At 36.8% G+C, this 22,253-nt stretch overlaps 1 protein-coding gene across 2 annotated transcripts; it reads left to right on the top strand.

The window, feature by feature from the left end:
- Positions 1-331: 331 nt before the first annotated feature.
- LOC132129157 (beta-catenin-interacting protein 1-like) lies at positions 332-17,568 on the top strand. Of its 2 annotated transcripts, none has more exons than XM_059540639.1 (4): positions 332-501; positions 6,572-6,686; positions 7,918-8,008; positions 15,686-17,568. In XM_059540639.1, the coding sequence occupies exons 2-4, from the start codon at positions 6,591-6,593 to the stop codon at positions 15,742-15,744; spliced, it is 246 nt and encodes an 81-aa protein (XP_059396622.1). In that variant the 5' UTR covers positions 332-501; positions 6,572-6,590; the 3' UTR covers positions 15,745-17,568. The 2 variants fall into 2 exon arrangements, with proteins under 2 accessions (XP_059396622.1, XP_059396621.1); XM_059540638.1 differs by having other exon boundaries at positions 340-501; positions 6,569-6,686.
- The last annotated feature ends 4,685 nt before the right edge of the window (positions 17,569-22,253 follow it).

Here is a 22,253-nt window from a genome sequence, read left to right as displayed (position 1 = left end):
CATTTTATTTTGCTAGATTATTGATTTATTCATTTAATTATTGCTACTGATCTGTCAGTTTAATGCTTAGGTACTTTTTTAAGAATGTTGTGTAGAGTTTTTATTCCTCGTTATAATATATTACAAATATTTAATAATATCATATAATGATAAAATATTAAAAAAAGATCATATCAGCATTAGATCAAGTTTTGCATTCCTCCTTTTATAATATATTTAAATACATAATAAATATAAACCAACCCCGCTCTTTACTCGCTCACTGATCACTTACTAAGTTATTGGCAATAAACCCAGTGTACGACAGCGTCACAGCGCCCTCTGACGTCGAGGGTCGCGCGGCGCAGCGGCAGGAACTGATTCAGCAGCGGCGCGTTCACGCTCTCGAGTCACTCCAGCGCTGCCGACTGTCGGGATGTGACCCCGGAACAGGACGCCTCCTTACACACAACATTAGCTCTCAAATACAACAAAAAACGACAGAATCCTGGACCAGGAGAGGTAAGGCGTCAAAGCGGAGGTGTTTGAGGCAGCATATGAAAATTACGCCCCGAAACGAGGCGCGTGTTGAAGGTGTTTGACTGTTTTTCTGTTGCTAGCGAGCTAATGTGTGTGTATGTATGTGAATGGGAATTGTGGGAACTTCATTCAGGGCTTTGTTACAGCCCCACTGTCCTATTGCCTATTAAAACACCCCCTGTATCCTAAAAATCATTTTCTCCCTTAAACACTATAGTCGTAAATAAAAGACAGTGTGTTTTACTGACATAATTCATTTAAAAGATAAATCAGAGATATACGCGCGCGTTTTGTCACAGAAAGAGAGAAGAGGACTGGAGTGATTCTTGTCCACTAACTGACTGCTGACTAGCTCAGTATTAGATACTTTGGACGCTTAAAATGTAACTGTAATCTAATTTGCATATTAATGACGTCGTTTACGATCTATACACGTTGTACTGTTTACCTTATTGGCTTTTGTAGACCGCTTACAGCACATGAATCTGCTGCTGTGAATGCACAGATATGTTTAAATGGTTGTGTTCATTTGCTTTTAATAAAATAATAATAATAATAAAACTTTTCAACTTGATTCTATAAATACAGCACTTTTATGACGAGTTTTTGTGTTTGCTTGTATCAATTTAATATTTATAGGTTTATTTGTTCTTCTTAGACTCTCAGTTTATAAAGAATCTCAGTCACTTGTGCCACATTATCAAGTCTTAGTGGCAATGATAGGTTATTTTTAGTCTCTCCACACCCTAAACTCATTGTGAATACAGAATACATCTGTTTGGCTCACATTCGGCTGTGAAACTGGCAGTCTGCCTGTAGTGGGCACTTGAACCGCGCTGGGCTTCGAGAGCTGACGGGACAGGGCAGGGCCAGCTACTTGTGAACTTGGAAGTGAAACTGTTTCTTCTTCAGTCTTCGCATTCTCCTGAGGGATTCTGACTCTTTGAATCCAAGAAAGACGGTTATCCTCCTTTATGGCAGGGGGGCAGGTGCGACTCATGGACCACTCAAACTCTGCGTCCCGAAGGTAGATCATCAGCTGCCTTTGAGCTACAAGCTTAGGCATGGACTAAGACCTCCTGCCAAGCCAAGCCTTATCACATTTTTTTTGTTGTTGTTGTGGGGAGCCCAGCCCCCCTGGTGTCGCTTGACATCCCACCACCCCCTCTCTTTTCTGTTCGTCAGACATAACACAGGCTGGGTTTATGCCTTACAGGCCTGCTCATACATGATCAAGGCTGGGATCCAGGCTTAAATCAGCCTCGCTGGCTGCAAATGTGGCTTCTTTCTGTGGCAATTAGCGAAATCCTATTTGGCTTGCTTTAAATTTTCAGTGGTCGGCTTCCTTTGACTTTGAAGAATTTTGCTTGCACACTATTAATGATCCTCAATCCTTTTCTGGCAATATTACATTTTATTAAATTAAAAAAAGTCTATATATGATTAAAAAAAAAAAAAAAAAAAAAAAAAAAAAAAAAAATATATATATATATATATATATATATATATATATATATATATATATATATATATATATATATACATACATACATAAAATGTGTTTGTGTGTGTCGTAAAATATATATAGATATATTTTATTTAAATATTTTATTAGATTTTAATTTTTTTTACCTGGTTTAAATCTCAGACAAATTAGCCACACCTTAGCAGGATAGGCCTGACTTCGTGTCTTGAAATATAGTGTGAGCCTATTTAGTTGAAGTTTTCTTAAATCGTATTATGGAGGGATTTGTCTTGTCATCATTTTATATAGCTGTATATCTCTGACAGCCGGTGCAGCAGTGATCCCAAAGGGAGCTTCCCACTGCAGTGGGGTTTGTATTGTGATTCATGACAAGCACTCTGGTGAATGACAACCATCTTGTGAAACACTAGATGGATTTGAATACAGAGGCAATGCATTGACAAAATAAGCTTCACTTCAAAAAGTTTCACACCCTGTCATAAAAAGTTTGTTGTGATTAAACTTAGGGTGAAATTATATATATTTTTTTATTTAAACTGCTGAAATTCTAAAGAATCATTCCTTAAATGTTCTTATATGCTTTTTAACTTTGAAGACTTTAAAAAAATTTTTTTTATAGTTTGTCAAATTTAATGTATTTTTGTATTGACTATTTTTGGATTCACAGGGATTGCATTGCTGGGTCATGCTTCATGCATTGCTAACGAGTCATGACCTAGTTATCAGCCGTACCAGCTCTGGCTCCCTCATCTCCATTGTTGTTAAATACACTAACTATTGTTTCTACACAGTAAATAGCTAGTTTACCATAAAATCTGTTGGCAATCTCTTGGTATTGATAGTGGCTAAACTTTGTAATTGCACCATATTTTATGCTGAAATCACCTTTGTGTGTCTATTATTTTATTGTTTCATTCAAAGTAGACAGGAAAGTGGAGGCAGAGAGAAGGGGAATAAGGACAGTCAAACTGGCTTGTTGTTTACGGTGGTTTTTGATTGTAATTATAATCTGATTATAACCCACTGGATGTTGATTGGTCCAGTTTTTGATCATGTAAATGGATTTCAGTTTGGTCAAGGGTTTGTGGTTGAGGCAAAACAGGTCTCACTAATACAGCGCCCTCTGCTGGATCAACATTCCCTGAGATGGAACTGAAAAACTCCTTTCATCCCCTTTATTATTAGTTTATTTGTTACTCATTCACTCCAGCTGCTCATGGAGAGGACGTGATGTTGTTGGACAGGATGACATGCTTGCTGACAGAATTACTTTGGCAGTACAGTTAGCCTAGTTTTGGGGTTTAGAAGTTAGTCAGCATCGTCTGTTTCCACTGACAGGCAAAGGTTGTGTAACATCCTATGCTATGATCCAAAGCAAAGTGTCTTGGGAATTTGTTATACCATGGAAAACCATTTGTGCCAATTATGTTTTAGATGGTGATTGGTTAACATTCTGGCTGCAAATACAGTAGGTTGTTTATTTATTATCATATTAAAGCAAGTCTGGAGTTGTCTTTTGAGGGCATTTTTTTGATGAGCTTGATTAGTTCTGGGCATTGGAAGGATTTTGATTGCTTTTCATACACTGCTTAAAAAATATGCAGAGACCCAAACAACAGGTCATCTTTTCTAAACCATAGATCATGGCTGCAGGGATTTGCTCCCATTCCAACACAAGCATTAGTGATGTCTGACATACTGCTTTTTGCATGCTAAATAGAAGGGAAGTGCACATATTCAGATGTTTCTTACTGAACTCATGGAAAAGATGTTTCTTGAGTTGAAGATAAATACTTTCTGATGCATGATTTCTGTCACATTCAAACAATTGAAGAATCTTTCTCAGCAAGCTGTTTGTGAGGATTCAAATGACTTGAGTCTATAAATAGAGCTGCTATCTGGATTGTGGATCTCCTTCCCGAGCTTCTGCACCTTCCCTACATGGATGGTGGCAGAAGTCAATGATAAACTGATCTTTTGAAGTATCGTTGCTTTGGCTCAATGTTATGACCTTGCAGCAGTGAGATAACATCCATTCAGTGACCAAACCAAGACTAAAACAATTTTCGCTTTTATCTGTTTTTAAAAAAGGAGCTGTATGTTGTAATTTGAATTAAGCTCCAATTAAACTGTGGGAAACCAAATTAGACTAACTTGATCCTCAGTGCAGCCTGGGTCATGACTGAACCAGAGGATAGGTGCTCTATTTTTAGCCCATTGCCACATGATTTGACATCTTCCACTGTGAAATCAGGAAAAGTCTAAAATGACATCTGGTGGCATTAACACTGATTAGATTGAGTTTTTTCTTATAATCTCTCTTGGGGGAAAATTTCGTTTTAGGTGACAAGCTGCTGTATGTAGAACCATGCTACATAGAAACATGATTAAAAATCCTATAGGTAAATATATATATATAAATATTGTACAGGAAATTCTTTAGTATATCCCTGAAAGACATAAATATAATTTTATTTAATTAGTTTTTAATTTGATTTTATGTATGTTACAATTAAATTATTATTACTATTATTATTTTACATTTTGTTTTATATGTGGGGTAAACTCCTCTGACTTAAGCATGTAAAAAATCTAGTTTGCATCCTCTGTGAACACACTTAATTTCTTAAAGCAACTGACAAAACATTATAGGTCCATAATATTGGTTATTTGCCATGAAATAATTAACGTCTGTAAGTAGGTATTTAGAAATCCAGATTTCTGATGTTGTGCATCCACAACCTCTTCTTTTCCAAGTTAGATTTTTCTAAATATAAAAATTTATATTTTGAAGTCATCTTTTGTTGTGAGTGTGAGATGGGTTTGTCCAAATGCAATAAAGATATATTGTTTGTATCACTATGTATTGTCATCGTATGATTAACCTCAAAGGTGTATAGTTAATTTTACAATATGCAGTGTGCATTTCATTCACGATACACACAACTTCAAACTATGAGAATATGCAAATGACTTTAATAATGATTTGGTCAGTTTTTACAGTCTATCACTCACATATTTTCTAAAATCTGCAGACTTGCTAAAACAAAACACCTGTTCCTGAGCTGCGGTGTGCTACACATCTAAAGCCCTCAAAGATTATGGGGCATTTTTTAGACCTTCCAACCCATAGTCTTAGTAGGTGTGTTGTTATGCACCGGCTTTTCTTGGGTGTTTGTGGCAGACTTGAGCTGCAGTGAGTCTACCTGCTGTCTGGCCTGTCTCGTCTCCAGCAGGAAGGACAGTCATGATCAAAAGCGAATGAGGGAGAGTGAGTCGTCTCCCCCCTGAAGGTGTGCCTGGTGTCACAGAGCTGCCGAGCTGCCGCTCCGGTCCCTCTTGTGTCTTTCATCTGCGAGCACTCCTCATCCCCCCACGGCTGCCAGCGAGACGCAGCAGAATAAAGTGCATGCTTTATTTAATATGAAGCTCTTTTGATGTCATGGCCCTTTGGTGACTGATGAGTCTGTGACTGTAGAGGAAATCTGAGTTAGTTATTTTGCCATGGTCGCCTGTTTCTATACTGCTTTCTGTCTTCCTGGCTTAAGTGCCTTCAGAAATTTAAGCTGTTAACACTCCAGGTTGGCCATGAGGAGGTACTGTCATTCTTAAAGTTAAGGCCAGAAAAATGTATCTGTCATGAAATAAAGGGTTGAACCAGCTTTTCTATTAAATATAGGCTAACCCCACATCAAACAAGCTGTCAGCATGTATTAGAGGCTCTTTGTGCAGATAAGAGGGCGTGAGACATCACAGGCTGGATGTCGCCAAAGGATTCACTCACTGACACATTCACAAAACCCCCAGAATGTATTTGATGCCATTTCATTTTGCTTGATTGTCAGTGCTTCGTTCTCTGGGTGATGTAGTGATTAGTTTTTTAATTTTCTCCACATTACATTGGTGTGAGATGCATTATTGCATTGATTATGGATTAGATGGTATTACTGCAGTCTGTCTCTTTGTTTTTGTCGTGATGCTATTTTCTGGAAAATAACATTCGAGGCATCAAATCGTTTTGCAAATTGACTGTATTGTGGCTTTCTTCAGTGATTATGTTCTTTTTTGCTCCTCAAGGTCCTTAAAAAACGTTTCACACTTTCACACTGAGTGTAAGTCTGAAAATAGGTCATTAAGAAGTGAGCAAGATGAGGAAAAGCTAGGAGCATGGTTAGATCTGCCATTAAATATGTATGAGGGCCATTTATGATACTGTCAACCTGCTCTATGATCTGAAGTCAGTCATTCTGCTTAATTAGAAGCTTTCTGCATTTGGCAAAGGTTACGATGGGTTTCATTTTTCTTAAACAAAATATTTTCCCTGATTGAATGAAGCTAGTTTGTAATGGGTTTTCTTCTGTATAGCATTATTCAGTTTAAAAAAAATTAAATGGAAATGTTCACTGCAGTCAAATTTAGGTCTAATTCACGTTTCCAGGCCCTCATGCTATATTTGTTTTGTATAAAACCCAAGTAGGACTGTATTCAACTCATGAGTTCTTGAAATAAAATTTGGGATATGAATAATTGAATGCTCTCTTTGCTCTGTGTGCGGTTGCTCAGCAGTGCGTCAGGAGCAGGGGGGATGAACCGAGAGGAAGCCCCTGGCAAGTCTCCTGAGGAGATGTACATCCAGCAGAAGGTGCGGGTGCTGCTCATGCTCAAGAAAATGGGATCAAATGTAAGTGTCAGACTAGTGAGAATAAGACATCTTCTGCTGTGCTTTACCCTTTAAACCCAGTAAACCCCCCACCAATGAAGAAATTCATAATGAAAATAACAACCACTCAGTGGAATAACACAAAATATGTATCATTTTAAAGCTTTGAAACTCTTAATCAGTGCTGCGTAGTCCCTCTAAAATGGAGTGTAACGCAGGAAACCCCCACGCACTAAAAAATTACTAATCCTATTTTTGATGTTTCTCATCAATTTATAAAACTGAAGAGGCAGATGTAGCTTGGCAAAAAAAATCGAAGGTAGCTTTCATGTGGCATTTTCACTCGTAACTTGCCACATCATTATTTTCAGAAAATTTTCCCAATTAAAAACACCCCAAATTTAGCAGATAAAACCAGACAGGCACAGAAAAAAAAAAACACCTGCACCTTCCATGTGACATTTTCATTCATAATTTCATGAAACATGCATAGATTTTGAAAAATGACACGTCATTATTTTCAAAAAATTCTCTTGATTTAAAAAGAGCTCACCAAACTCACCATAATCTGTAATTTAGTTCTAAAGACATTCCTCATCGACCATACCTGCCTTTTGACTCTCCTTGCTATGGTTTTGGAGTTATGAGTCTATATTCTTCTGTATGCCACTCTAAAAAAAGTTTTTAAAAAACCTTCAGGGTGTTGAGGGCTAAACAAAAAGGCTTCTTTTGTTCCAAAATGCTGTAACTTTTGGTTACTTTATGCCATCACCACAAAATTTGAATCCGATACAGCTAACATGTTTGGGGAACATCACCCAAAAAATGTATAACATTTGTCCCCTACCTTATTTCTTACCTGAGATATTGAATGTCACATTTGTTATGTTATGGTCAAATTCATAAGCAGCAAGACATAAATTCTTCTGTCAGGATTATTTCCCCACAGCTACACAACCTTGGTTACAGTTTATTGAAAGACAGACTATAAAAACACTTTGTTTTCTTTAGAATAATCTGCATTTTCTTTAATAATAATGGAAAATAAGATCAGGGATACTTTAGAAAGCAAATTGATTCTTTAAAATATAGAAACCAGTCGTTGTCATGAATTTGGTGACCCTTTCATTGTTCCTTGAAACTGATCTTGTGTTTGACAGTTTAGTAGCATTTTAAGTGGTTCTTAACTGGACACTAGCATAGAATTTAATTGGCAAATGTGAAGTCAATTTTTTTGTCCCCACTATTACAGCTGACACCAAATGAGGAAGCATTTCTGCGGAATTATGCAGGCGTGGTGCACAGCCAGATGAGTCAGTTACCACAGCACCCGATTGACCAGGGTAAGACAACATTTACTGCCTGAACACCACAGGTCAAACCTTTACCATGAACACGCTTATTTACTGAGAGCTGTAGTTCATATCAACTGCACATTGGAATATTAGAAGGATTATTGTCTTTCTTGATTGTTTAGTTTATAATTGGAAATGGTGTCCTTAAAACTGCCATGCTTGATACCATAAGTTGACTCTAGTTCATGTATAAATTGGATTTGAACTTGAAATAGGGATTTTGTAAAAGCTACCATGTGTTAAATAACTGACATGGTTATGCGTATGGTTTTTGCCAAAGCAAATTTGGATTATATTATTATCATATGTAAACAATGTACTGTGTTTAATATTTAAATTATATTTCCCCCTACCTTATTTTAATATTTTAATTATTTTTGTAGAGAGAGAGAGAATGCCAGAGAGAAAATATTTATAATATGTATATACTTTAAACTGAATGCTTTAAACAGTATTTCTTTATATTTTGGACAACATTGTGCTGTAGCTTGTTACACAGGGGGGCGCTAGCACAACATGTTTCAGGTAGGAAATTGAAATGCTAAATGTTGTATATTGTAGGGTACTTTCCTCTGATTTTAACTGAGATTATCAGCTGATCTATAGGTCTAAAGTGAAATAACGACAATTAGTTGCATCATATACCATAGTAAGAATAAAACTGTAATGCTTGGTTTTAATATGATGCATTAACTGAGCAACTTGTCATAGATAACACATGCTCTGTGAGATATATATAATTTTTTTTTTTTTTTTTTTTACGGGAAAAAAGAAGTGTTACTGTTGTGAATAACTCTAGTGTAGAAAAATAGAGCACACTTTTTGTTTTCATTAAATATGCAAATTTGCATGGTTGTTAGGCAAGGATACCAATGTTGTGCTCTTTTTTTTTGGGTAAGATCTTCATAAATAATGCAGTAGCAAAAGAAAAATGGATGTAGATGTCAGTGTGTGTTGTGCTTCTTGGATTTTTCCATCTCAAATTACTTCTTGTGTGTTTGCTCCAACATTGATGAGTGATTTTTAAGATGTTGTGATGCTTCTAGAATAAGAAATGTAAATGGCAGCCCTTAGATGAAAGCGATCAGTAGCCGCTTGTGGTCTCCTGCAGTATAATGAGGTTGAGATGAAAGGGAGAACACACTTAATGAACAACAAACGATGAAGTACAATAACCTTTGTTTAATGCAAAAACGAGGAGGGCCATCAGAAATATGCTAGTGGAGTATCACCAAGATTAGTCTGTTTCTATTAGGAGAAACTGTGACATCTCATTCTCTGGCGTACGATCTGTGTGAACCCTTAAATAAAGCATGTGCTAAAAATGCTAGAGGTCTGCTGAGGTGAACTGGAATGTGTTTAGTAGTACTCACTTATTTTAGTTCAAATTAAAGGGATAATGTAGGATCACGACACAGCTATCTGAGGATTTAGCTAATGTAATATTGGAGCAAATGGATGGCACTTCATATGTACACATGCTAATGCTTTCTCTCTCACATCAGGCAAAATATTGCCACATCTCAGGGGACTATACTGCAGTTGGATGAATAATTTACGTATCAAGTTGTCTCAGAGGACTGCCTGTGTTTGTGTCCAACACCTTGGAAAATGAGTCACCTCATCAGACTAGTAAATCTGCAGATGTGACTATATATTTGTTTCTCATATTTCTTACAGAAAAGATACATGCTATATGGCTTTATATTTAAAGGTATGAGTGATCTGTAGGCCTTTCAGATTTCTAGGCTAAATTAAAGGGCTGCTGTATGTTCAGTTAACAGTTTGGCACATTTGTGAGTATAACATTTTATTCATTCAGTAATTAGGTGACTATGTTTGTGGGGGAAAAAATGTAATCTATATAAATATGATTATAAAGTAATACATTTAAAACCAATAACACAAAATAGACATTTTTAGATACAAAATTAATTATGCATAATATGATTTATGTAATAATATTTACGTTATTTAAAAATATATATTATAAATGTAAATTTAAAAAATATTAATTATCATAATTTAGAAAAAGTGTAAAAAGAGAAATTATATAAATAACAGGGGTTTGTGATATTTAAAAAAATCCAGTGCCTAATAAAATATATTTTTATTTTTTATTTATATTTTAAGTGGTTATTAAAATTTAATTAGAAAATAAATCTGAAATATTCAACATGCAAAGATGTTTTAAAATGCACCGTATCTTTAAACATTTTGTTTTGTACTTGGGATAAATAATTTAGGTCACAGGTTTGGGAAGCCCTATCATCATACTACTACTGTTATTATTATTATTATTTTATTTTTATTTTTTGGATCCAAAAGAAGTGTGACTGGCAGGCCGGTCTCTGGCTGAACTCTGATCCTCATCATTGGATGAAAGCTGACAGTGAGGCTGTGAGAGAGCTTTTATGGAGGCCTTGGGGACTGAGCATCAGAGGAAGTACAGTAGACAGTTTCCATGGTGATGGAATGGGTGGCGAGCGGGGTGTGTGAATGAGGGAGAGGAATAGGCCTCATTAGAGAATTTTCAGTCCAACCGGATTGTTAATTACAGTCAGATGGTGTGAGAGCAATGCACTCGCTCGTTTGGTCCTATCTGTGTGACACCGCATTTGAAAGGATGCTGCTCTTTTACGTCCCCCTTACAAGCTTTTATTGTCTTTGTTGTATAAGTGCCTCCCCTTTTAAAGAAGAGTGCAAAGCTATGCATTAGTTAGTGGTGTATTATCCATCTTTTAGACTGGCGTGGCCGAGTCAACAGTCTTTTGTCTTGTGTCTGCCGGTATAATCCCCAGACTGCACTCCATCAGTGGACCGATGTGACAGAGAGAGCGCACTTAAGACCCTTCATCACTAAACCAATGACTCATTGCCCAACACAGAATCACTCATTTCTCTTAGCGTGTGCAAACTACAAGCTATTTTTTAACTTCTATAAATAGACCTCATGATGGCTTGAAGAAATTACTTTTGCTACGTGGCGTAAAAAACCCATATAACGCTTTACATGATAAATTTTTTTTTTGGCGTTTTATCTTTCACCTGGATGTTATAAGTTGCAAATAGAGCTGAATAAAACAAAAACTGTCCGTTTTCATTTCAGGCTGCATAGCAACAAAATGTGATTATTTTCTATACAAGTACACTGTGTACAATCTATTACTTATTTTTTTATATATAAGGTATTAAAAGTGTACTTTATATTAAATATATTTTATATTTATTTAATTATAAATTTCTGGGATCATGAGTCATATTTTGGCTAGTTGGAGTCTTTGTCGATGTAAAAGTGCCTTGCGTGATGCACACAGAAGGGTGTGGGGGTGTATGTGTGGTTGTGTGTCAATCTCACACACTCACTGCTCATGAGCCATCACTCCTGGCCATGTTTAAACCACACTTCCTGAAATAACCCACTAATACTATATCTGCCATATCAATCCCTCAGCCGTGATCTGCCTGCAATTATCTTTTTAAGTGTGCCCCGTCTGGTCCATTATTACAGTATATTATTGCTATTATCAGATGATTCGTATGTGTGGGTTAAACAGTCTATAACTGTTACGCAGGGAAAATTGTAAAAGAACCTACATTTTGATTTAAAGGTGCACTTTTTTTAAAGTCAGTGTTTAATGCCACTATAGAAATAGTTTTCCGTTTTATTTTTAGTGTCTTTTCATTTGTCCTTTTTGTTACATTTTTCCTGAGTAATTATTATTTATTTAATTCCTTTTTGGTTTAGTTAGTTTGTTTATGTGAAATTTACATTTAATAATATTAACAGATACAACTTTTGATTTTATTAATGTATTAGTACATCATAAAATAAAATAGGCAGTAACGAATAGGAAGTATGTTGGGGGTAATGTTAAAACATTAAGATTAATAAATGTTTCATCATGTTAAATAATGTTAACAAATATAACCTTATAGTTCCAAATTATTTTTAGTTTTCTACTGAGGCAATCCACACCATGTTAAATAGAACTTCTTTTATTTATTATTATTATGTTATTTTATATTACATTGTCTGTGTACTACTTTTTTCGTAAGGTAAAAAATATGGCATGTTCATTATATTAGAGCTTATTTTACATGCAATCATTTTGTTGAATAAAGTAAGTATCAGAGAGCTCACATTCACAATTAAAACCGCTGTTGCTTCAGTATCATAGACCACAAGTGTTTTGTAATATGATTATGTATTGGGATGAGTGTATTGTTGTTAGAGGTTGTGCAGGGCAGTGATACGGGGAGACAGACAGCTGCTGTTTGTTGCCTGCCGGATTGTGATGCAAGCTGATTCTGAGCTGTTGCTAGGCGATGAATCATGAGGGCTCTGACGTCTGCGGCGCATTGGCTTGTGCTTCTGTGACACAGCGTGCATTGCAGGGAGTGGCTCCATCATAACGAAGGCAGCCGGAAGATGGAGAGGGACATCTTCGTCCATGGTCTCTTCATCCTCCCTTTCACACACTTTCAGTTTAACTGTGAGGATTTTGAGAGCAGCCTGTCGATGGTTATAAAGCCTTGTCCTTGTCTTTGACCCCTCCTTACCATGATTGGGCTGTTATGCATGCATTAAGCAACCCTAAGATAATGCAGGATCAAAGACATGCTGTTGATGGTTTAGTAGCCGCAGTCTCATTTTCATCATCAGTTAAATTTTTTTTTGGGGGGGTTAGGGGTGTAATGTCTTCATGACTCTCCCACGATTCGGAACAGACAGCTAAACAAAGTAGCATGTAATTTACTAGAGGTTCTGACTAAATGTTAATTGCTGCAGTCTATTTATACACTTTTTATTTGAATTATTTATTGCTAAATCTGCACCTCTTCTGTGGCTAATATTAATTTCATAATGATCCTAAGTGAAGTCAAGCAGCAGATGTTAAGTGACTGTGTAAATACTACTGGCCCATTTTGGGGTGAACTAGTGCTAAATGTCACTCTTGATAACACATGGCTATCATCCTTGCTGGGTTGCTTTAAAAAATGGGGGGATAAATTAAGAGTACCCACTTCACACAAGTCACCACTAGCATCATGTTTACGGTCTATACAGTAAAGTTTAATTTGGATGTATTTTTTCTTTTTTTATCAGGTTATTATTCAGGGATATTTCCCAAAAAGTATAAAAATGTAATTCAGTGACACTTTTATTAGATTCTGCTATAAGCTAAATCATCAGAAAGACTGAAATTAGACTATTTTCAGTAGAATAAAATGGCATACAGCTTGTGAACAGGCACTCTCGTCTGAAGCTGAACTTCAGTGAACTTCACAGTCTCTGTATGCTAATGTTTCTGTTTACTTTTAATCAGAAAGGCGTCTTCCACAGAAAGGAGTAATAAAGATTATTATAAAGACTGTCCTAAGGAGTATCTTCTTTTGTGTTCATAATATAGGCAAAGAAACGCATAAGAGATGTTGTTGTCTTATAATGCCTAGTTAAAAAGATTATTTATGTATGCATGTTTTTATTTACTTGCAGATAAATATTTTTGTAAACCAAATTTCTAGAATAATTAATATTTAAAAATAAACAAAAAAATCCCATTAAGGTCAAATGGCAGCATAATAAATACTAAGAGGTTTATGTACGAAGATATTTTCAATTCTATTTTTCAGTCGAAATGTTTTGGTTATAATATCATCTTCATTTTCATTAGCGACTCCGATTTACCAACTATATTTTAAAAATTTCCCTAAATGTAGTTAATTTAAATTCTGTTGTGTATAAATGTTCAACAGTCCCATAAATTGGCAGTTTTGGAAGTTTCTTGTTCTTTTTGTTCTCGACCTTTACTGCATTTGTTTATAATTTGAAGGGTTTGTGGTTTTCAATGCAGCACTTTTTAGTAAATATTTCAGAAGAGTTAAGTTTTGGATAAAAAATCCTAATATTGCCAAATTCTACAGGAAAGTAAAGAGAATCATCAAAATACACTGGCCTTCGGTAAAGTAAAAAGGGCACCTTTCATGTTGAGTACATGCTTTTTGCATTTTTGACAGTTAGAGTATCTTAAACTCCTGTAAAATTAAACTGGTCATTTCATTTAGAGGACATGGTGTGTCTGATTTTGTGGGTTAGAGTACATGAAAGGCAGAGGAAATTAACATAAAAAATTAGGTCCATAACTAAGACACTGGATTGGCGAACATATTAGATATTGGGCTACATCACCTAGACACATGAGCACTTCCTGTGCAGCAATTCCTACATGACTTTCAAAATAATCCAGACAGAGCTCAAGGTTTTGCTGTTATAAATCCTTCTTCATCTTGGGACAGCTGGACCTACAAATCCTGTTTACCTGGTTTGCAGGGGTTTGTTTTCATTCCCCTGGTGGCATCGTTAATTCAGGATTGCAATTGATTAGCGCCTTCCCTCGCTGAGAATCTGTCCCGAACCTGACTGAAATCACAAGCGCTCTCGCTCCTTCTTTAAACACCCCATGGACTTCCCGCAATCCGCCGGTGACATTTCCATGTCTTTAGAGGACGTCTCTCGCAGTGTTTGTTTTCCCGGACTCCATATTTCTGTAGATTTGGTTTATAGAGGCTTTTAGATGCATTTCATATCACTGTGGCACAGAAAACCTCACGCAGTGGTTGGTACTGGGGGTGTTGTGTCTCATGCTGATGACCCTGACCTCAAGCTGTTTATGTGAACAAACTGAGGGCTAGGTATGTAGGTATATTCATTATTAATATGATCTAATTTGACTCTTATGAATGGACTCCTTATGATAGACTGTGAACACCCATCCCCACAGTTCTCCAGGTCAGAGATCAGGGCAGCGGGAGTATGAATGTGTGAAATATTGATTTGAGGAGTATGCTGGGTCAGTGCTGTTTAAAGAAGGCTCATCTTTACAACAGACTTTAGATACCGTGGAAATCTTTGAAATAGCATACTTCTAATTTACTGTATGTACTGAATACCCAGATGACCCACTACATTGAGCAACAATTTTCCGTACGTTTAAATTTATGCATTTCAGCAGTTCATGCATTCGGTATGACTTGAACTCATGTGTTTGGGGTTGCTAGTGACTTGCTTAGATGCCCTTAGCTTATTTACTGACATTCTGATTAAATAATAAAGACATTTTTACTTTGAGTAAAAAAAAAATACTAAATAAATCTGATGCAGAGATTTTAGAATTAAGTGATCAACAGATGAGCTACATTGTATTGTTCTAAATGTTTACCATTTTATATTGTGTGCATATTTTACATACTATAAAAAAAAAGAAAATGTAGTATTCACTGTATACGCTACAGTATGCAGTATGCCTCCGTTCAGAACATAGCCCTGTATTATGTTTTTTATTTATCCCAGTGTTACTGTAATTTTTCTGACTGGAGTGTTTGTAAGGCAGACAACTGTAAGGCATTGTCTGAGTTTAATTACACAGCACACAGCCTGCTTGGACGAGCTCACGTAATTTGCTCTGTTGTGAAGATTGCATTTACCTTGCCTAGTAAAGCTGTTAGGATAATAGCCTGGAGAGTGACTGTATTTATTTTATGTGTAGTACTTTGTGCAATACGAATAGTGTTGAAATAAGTAATCTCCTCAGAGCAGCATTATTTCCTTTTTGACTGAAAATTTATTTTTGTAATTATATTATATTTTATTTCCCCATACAGGAGCTGAGGATGTGGTAATGGCCTTCTCAAGATCAGAGGCCGAGGACAGGAGACAGTGACCTCTCGCCATGCCGAGTCATTACAGCTGAACACTACACAACACTGTTGACCGATGGAGAGGGCGGAGCTTGAGATGAGAGAGGGGCGGGGCTCTGCTGCATGCCAGTTGCCCCACTTCCCTTCGCTTCCCCATTCCCCTCTTCTTCCTCACATAAACTGTTACACTATCAGGCCCTGTGGCCACACTACCTGATGACTTACAGCAAACTAGTCAGAAAGAGTTCTGGTGGGTAGATATTAGATTTGGGTATTACGTTTAATTTTGCCATCATCCTTTTGTAAATGGCGTTTTATATTAGTTCCAGTGAGAGACTTAATGGACCAAGAGCTTAATTTGTCTGGTCAAAAAGTATATAAATCCATCTTATGGGTTATTACAGACGATTTTATTTTTCGGTATATGTAGTTTCTTCTTTTTATTGTCCACAGGATCCTGCAGGTAAAAAAAAAAGTACTTTATTTTTTTCAGGTTTTTTCATTTGTTTAGTAATCGTTCGCATCCTAATTTCATAAAAAAAACATTAATGTTGTTGTGGAGGATACTAAATTGTCAAAATGGATGAGGCCCGTACACACTCACAGAACGATGTACGCAAATGACCTGATGTTTCATGATCTCTTTTTTCGATGTTTGGATTAATGTGTAATTTCATAGCCTTTTTTTGTACACAGCGTGAGGAAGGAAAAAAAAAAAAAAAAGTAGAAAAGTGAACGAGTCGTGCCAACTGTGTTTTTATGTAAAATATTTTTAAAGGTATCTAATGAATGTCTTAGGTCCTTATTTATTTTTTCAATGTCTTAGAATGTAGACATACACAGACCCCTTTTAAACTACAATTTTGATTAGTAACCAAGTTTTAATACAAATGACTTTAGAAACTGTAATAACCGATTTACATGTCAAATAGAAAGCCTCAGCCTGAAGCGGTGTAACAGGACATGCCATACTCGGATGTGAGTATGTGTCAGCATATATTTGACTGTCTGACTGAGTGGTGCTAGTGAAAAACGTTTTTAGTTATTCTAATTGAAGTTGAAAATGAATATAATCTTGTGTGAATTCAGAGGACGCTAAATGAAAACCAAACCTTTTTTTCTATTAGGACTTCAATTAAATCGATTTTGTGTTTTGTCCTCTGACCTTTTTGGTAACATTATTTCATGTTCAGTATTTAATGCGTATTCATGTTTTGTTAACTTAACATAATTATTGTATCTTAGTGTTTTGAAATGACGCATGCCTGCATTGTGGTCTCTGGTGTATGTTCAAGTAGCTCTGTAATGGTCACAAGAGCCTTGCTGCATTAAACATCAGTGTACACCTCTTTTCAATCTGTGGATGTAAGTCTTTTTATGAAAATGGCTTTTATATTTCTCGCTAATATCAGCAATACGTATTTGATTGAATGTCTTCAGTCATCAAGATTACTTGTCCATATGACAGCTGCATTATGACAGGAACATGCATCTGATTTCTTTTTAACTGTAAATCTTTATTTTGTCTATGCATTGTTTTTTTTGTTTTTTTGCATCAGAACCACACAATCGTGTCTTACACGCACTCATTTCTGGTTGGGTTTGTGGCCTTTGAGCTTTGCATCCATTGAATGTCACTCTGGATTCTTGTTTAATTCATTGACTTCACTGCATGTTGTCCGTACTCGCTTGAGCTGTTAAACTATTTAATGTGAATTGTTTTTTGTTTTTTTTGTTCAAAATTCAGTTGAATGGTTGTTTTATGCTGTATGGCTGTCGAACTCGTCCCTTGACTTAAAAGCGTCTGAAATCTATACATACTGGACCATTAAAGGAGTTGAAAACTGCCTGTTGTAGTGAACGTTTTTGTTTTCATTGGCATTTATTTTGAAATCATAAAGTATGAAGGACTGCGGTGTGTTTTGAATCTTCTGTGTGTGAGATAAGAACTACTGTAAGCTGGAGGAGGATAATAAGAGTATATTCTTATCTCTTAATGGGAGTGTCTGGAATCCGCCCAAGTTTTGATGAGATCCCAGCATAAGAAAAACAAGCAAGATTATGGAAATGTTTTAAACGTAAATACACATGCAGATCATCATACACTTTGGTAAGTTATGTTGTATGCTTCCTGTTAGGGTTTTAAAACAAGCATATAAAACAAGTGAAACGTTCAATAAAACTCAAAGCTAATTTACTAAATTAACATTATGCTGCATGATATCCACTAGAATGAGCCATTTTTAACTATTAGAAGGCGATGTCACATCCAAACCATATTTACAGACCAGCAATTATTGAAAGGTGGTTTATGCCAAGTCAAATTAAATAATGAAATTTTTTTTTTAATATTTTTCCCTGTCATTTTAATATTGGCAGTATTCAAATATTAATTAATTGCATTTTTAAATTTGACAAGAACAATACGTAGCTGCTAGAATTACATATAATTTTTTTTCCAGTGAACATATTTATGACTCAAAATCCATAATTTGGGGGAAATGAAATCGGGACTCATTTCAAAGTGGAAATAAACATTTGTGATTGGTGCTCTTAATCACAATCATTCACAATAATACCAGCAGTGACTTTGTCCTTGAGTCTACACAACTGTATAGTATTTTGAAGCCGAAAGTGAGGGTACAGTATACAGGCTTGTGCTAACCGCAGACTGTTATCTTTCTCCCAATTCTGATTACATAAATTCCCCATATAATAACCAACATCTGTTCAGTGCTTCTCCCACCATCTTCCACAGATGGTCAACTCCTGTGATTTAGAGGAGGCTGGTTGTGGGAACGAAGCACCAGCTGCTGTGGAATTTAAATGGGTATGCATCACCATTTTCAGAGCATGACACTGACACGCAGCTCCATCACCTGACTAGATGAATGTGTGCCCATCCCAGATCCATTAGACGCAAAGTGTTTTACCCCTCGGTCCCTTTCCTTCTGCCTGAAACCGTATGTTCATCTCAGATCTGTGCAATATGAAGCCAACTGCCCTTAAACGAGCTTGAATATTCATGATGTCTGTTTAGAGAAAGTTGGCCGATGGTTTGAAGGCATACTGTACGCTCGGAATGGAGCCCAGCCTTTTTGCTGACTTAAAAAGCTGTGCTGATACTGTCTGGGGAGAAATGAAGGCCATTATGTTTTACAGCAGCACAATAGAGTCTGTAACCATCTTTGAACATTTTAAGGATCTTTACAAGGTGCATTTCACTGAGAAACTAACAAAATGAGACCCATAAGCAGAGTTGGATGAAATACACAATTCCTAAATTAAAGTACAGATACCCTGACGAAATATTTCTCAGTAAAACTATAAATGCTTATTTTAGATTTATATACTGTTATATAAGTACACAACTATTTACTTTTGAGCGTTTAGATCTCAATAACTAACTTTTATTCTTTTTTAAATGGTTAAAATAGGTTAATCCTCAGTATTATTAGGAATTATTATAATTCATCTTGAGGATGATATTATTTCTGGTTCTTGGCTCATTTTGAGTTGGACAATACGAACTCAGTGAATGGTTAACATTAAGTTATGCATATAACTACTGGACAGATGTCCTCAACACTCCTCTAAACAATGCCCATGATGTCCCATGCCCCTTGTTGAGTGCGCTCCCATCCCTGTAGGCAATTGAAATTGCTTCCACAATCCAGTGTGAAAGAAGCTGCTTAGACAGCGGCTTCCCCGGAACTGGGTTGGCAAAACACACAAACAGCTGATCAGAAGAACGCACAGTCTGCTCTATCTCTGCTCTATGTACCTGTGTAGAACTCATACAGGATACAATGCATGAAGCTTCCTGTCTTCCTAGTCAATAGAGAGGTTTGACAGGGTTGGCAGCTCAAATGGGAGTGCACTATATGCCCCTAATAAGACTTTATGTATATACTCCACGTTTGGGTGCTACACCACCCTCTGCCTATCCATTGCAGACTGGATACACGTGGGATGCACTGACAGCACATGCAGGTCGCCAGCTGCAGGGCTGTTTTATTAGTCAACATCCTTACATACAAAGATTCTAACCGCTCATATGGGGGTTCACACATAGCCTCCAGAACCACAATATGGTCTATTGGTTCTGTAACGGGCCTCAGAAACCATGTCCTTTTAAGAAACTGAAGGGCAAGCAGGTTCATGCTTGGCACAGCACCATATATGCCCTAATTGGGAGAGTGGGTACCTGTGATACCACTATTTTGTGTGGGCGCCAGGTATCCAGCAAGAAAATGTTCTACTCCATAAACTTTTTTGACCTGACACTGGAGGAGGGGGATGACATGGTCTTCAGCCATGAAGATGTGAGCTCTGCCTTTGAATCTGGCTAAACCGGCAAGCGTGTCCTTACCACTATCTGCACCAGTCCTGTACTGTCTCATTTCCACCCACCGACTTCAAGAACAAGTGAGAAGCTGGGATTTGCCCTGGTTGAAAAATGTTGTTGGAGAACTCTTCGCCCGCATCAAGCGAGATAGATTCATCGTCACGGGACCCAAAATCAGGGTTCCTCAGATTTTACCCTGAGGGCCAGTCTGCTGCAGAGTTTAGTTCCAACCCTGATCAACCTCACCTACCTGTGACTTTCTAATGATCCTGGAGACATTGATTAGCATGCTCAGGTGGGTTTTATTAGGGTTAGAGCTAAACTCTGCAGGAAAGTGGATCTTGCGGTCAAGATTTGAGGATCACTGTCCAAAATTCTGATGAAGCTCGGGAACAATCAAAGGAACACCCCTGTCCTCCTTGGCTTCCTCCAAAACACCTAGAGCCGCATCTGGATCAGATCCTGAGGACAAAAGCAGGCCGTGTCTGGCCACTGCCCCACTGAGCAAATGCTCCACAAACGCCACTTGAGCATGGAACGAAAGAACTGGTCGCAATGCACTCATGCTCAGTGGTCGGAGAGAGCCAACTTAGCATGGACAATACCAAAACACACCAGACAGTGCTCGTGAGTTTCCTTTTCAGACAGTAAATGCCACATGCCATAGGACGGGGCGAGAATCTTTCTTGTGCTGAGACATCTTGCTTGAAAATAATTAATTAGTCCTTGTTAGCAGTGCTAAAATTGAGCTAAAACCCTTTTCTTTGTCTTTCGCCTTAGCTTCAACAAGCATGACCACTTAATGAAAAATGTGGCATGATAGTATCCTCGCAGTGTGGTAAAGTCTTTTACTTTATTTGTATGCTGTGGGCAGGTAGCCTCACCCATATCATCATGTGTCATTGGCCTTTTGGGCATGAATAAAGGTATACTCAGCAAATAGCATGAGAGCGCGATATCCCTTAGTCATGCATTGTACTGAGTGAACCGACTGAAAGGGAACTTGAGATTCGCTTTGATGATGGAATCAATTGCACAAGCAAAATTCATAAATGAATCATCTATTTGATTGGTGAATCTGTTCAATTGGTACGTTGAAAGGAATCTGTTCCAAAGAACAATTCGTTCACAAATCGGACATAGCTATCACGTCGGATTCTTCCCTTCTGAATAATGAAGAACTGAACAGTTTTTGAAATGTGGTAAGGTAAAAAGTAGTGTAGTAAAAGAAAAGTTGGAAAAGTTAGAAAATATAAAAAAAATCTCATACACTCCTTCAATGAAAAAAAAGAACTCTACAGTAAATTGTTTCTCCAGTAACCCCATCATAAAGGTAAATGTACTATATTACATATAGTTGGAATTAAACTGCCAAATTATAAACTTACCAGAAGCCTAAACAAAAAGTGTTTATCTTTAAACATTATAATGAAAATGTACACCTTATTTTTGATGTAAGAACAGGCGTGCCCATTTCCAATGTCATTTGCCTAGTTATTTTACCTGTACAAGAAGTTTGTTATGCTGATTGAACTGGTATTTTTTATTATATTATTTTAGTTAATCACCATAATTATAAACAGAGGAAGTGTTTGTAGTGCAAATACTGTTTCCTGCTCATTGTTATTTACTGCTCATTGTTATTTTTCTAGTTATTTAACTATAGCGGCTAATGAATCGGAAGTCACGCACATTCAAAGATAATGGTTTAGACTACTTGCACGTTACAAAATAAATGTAGCTAGGTCACTGCAACCTCTCATTTTATTAGAGCCATGCGGGTTGAGCTCATTTAATAAGCTTCTGGGAAAGCTGGACTCAACATGTTAGCTGAAATATCTCCTTCTGGCAATAATTCCACCACTTAATTCAAAGACACTTTCAAACGAGCTGAAAATGCTGACATGCTCAGACTACTCCACACCTCAGCTCATATGTTTCCACTCATATCCAGCAATGATATTCAAGCAATATCATGCCCATAGTTGTAAATCCGCAAGGTAAATCACATCTGAAGCTTTCTGTGATGAGTTAAACACTGCTGCTTTCACTCCATCCTCTTCCTGCACGCCTCTTCATTGTTTTCAGCCATACTTTATGGATATGGCTGATATTAATGAGTCATATGTGGGAGGAGAGCCACTGTTTTTATACACTCAAGAGTCTCCTGTCCTCAAACTGCTC

The sequence above is a fragment of the Carassius carassius genome, chromosome 46, assembly GCF_963082965.1.
Source record: "Carassius carassius chromosome 46, fCarCar2.1, whole genome shotgun sequence".
In the NCBI taxonomy this organism is placed as follows: Eukaryota; Metazoa; Chordata; class Actinopteri; order Cypriniformes; family Cyprinidae; genus Carassius; species Carassius carassius.
This window is presented reverse-complemented; position numbering and strand designations above follow the sequence as displayed.

Excerpts from the sequence above, each read along its gene's own strand:
- LOC132129157 (XM_059540639.1), top strand. The coding sequence starts at position 6,591 with ATGAACCGAGAGGAAGCCCCTGGCAAGTCTCCTGAGGAGATGTACATC. Across the intron at positions 6,687-7,917 it reads TCAAGAAAATGGGATCAAAT|CTGACACCAAATGAGGAAGC; the intron begins GTAAGTGTCAGA and ends CCACTATTACAG. Across the intron at positions 8,009-15,685 it reads ACAGCACCCGATTGACCAGG|GAGCTGAGGATGTGGTAATG; the intron begins GTAAGACAACAT and ends TTCCCCATACAG.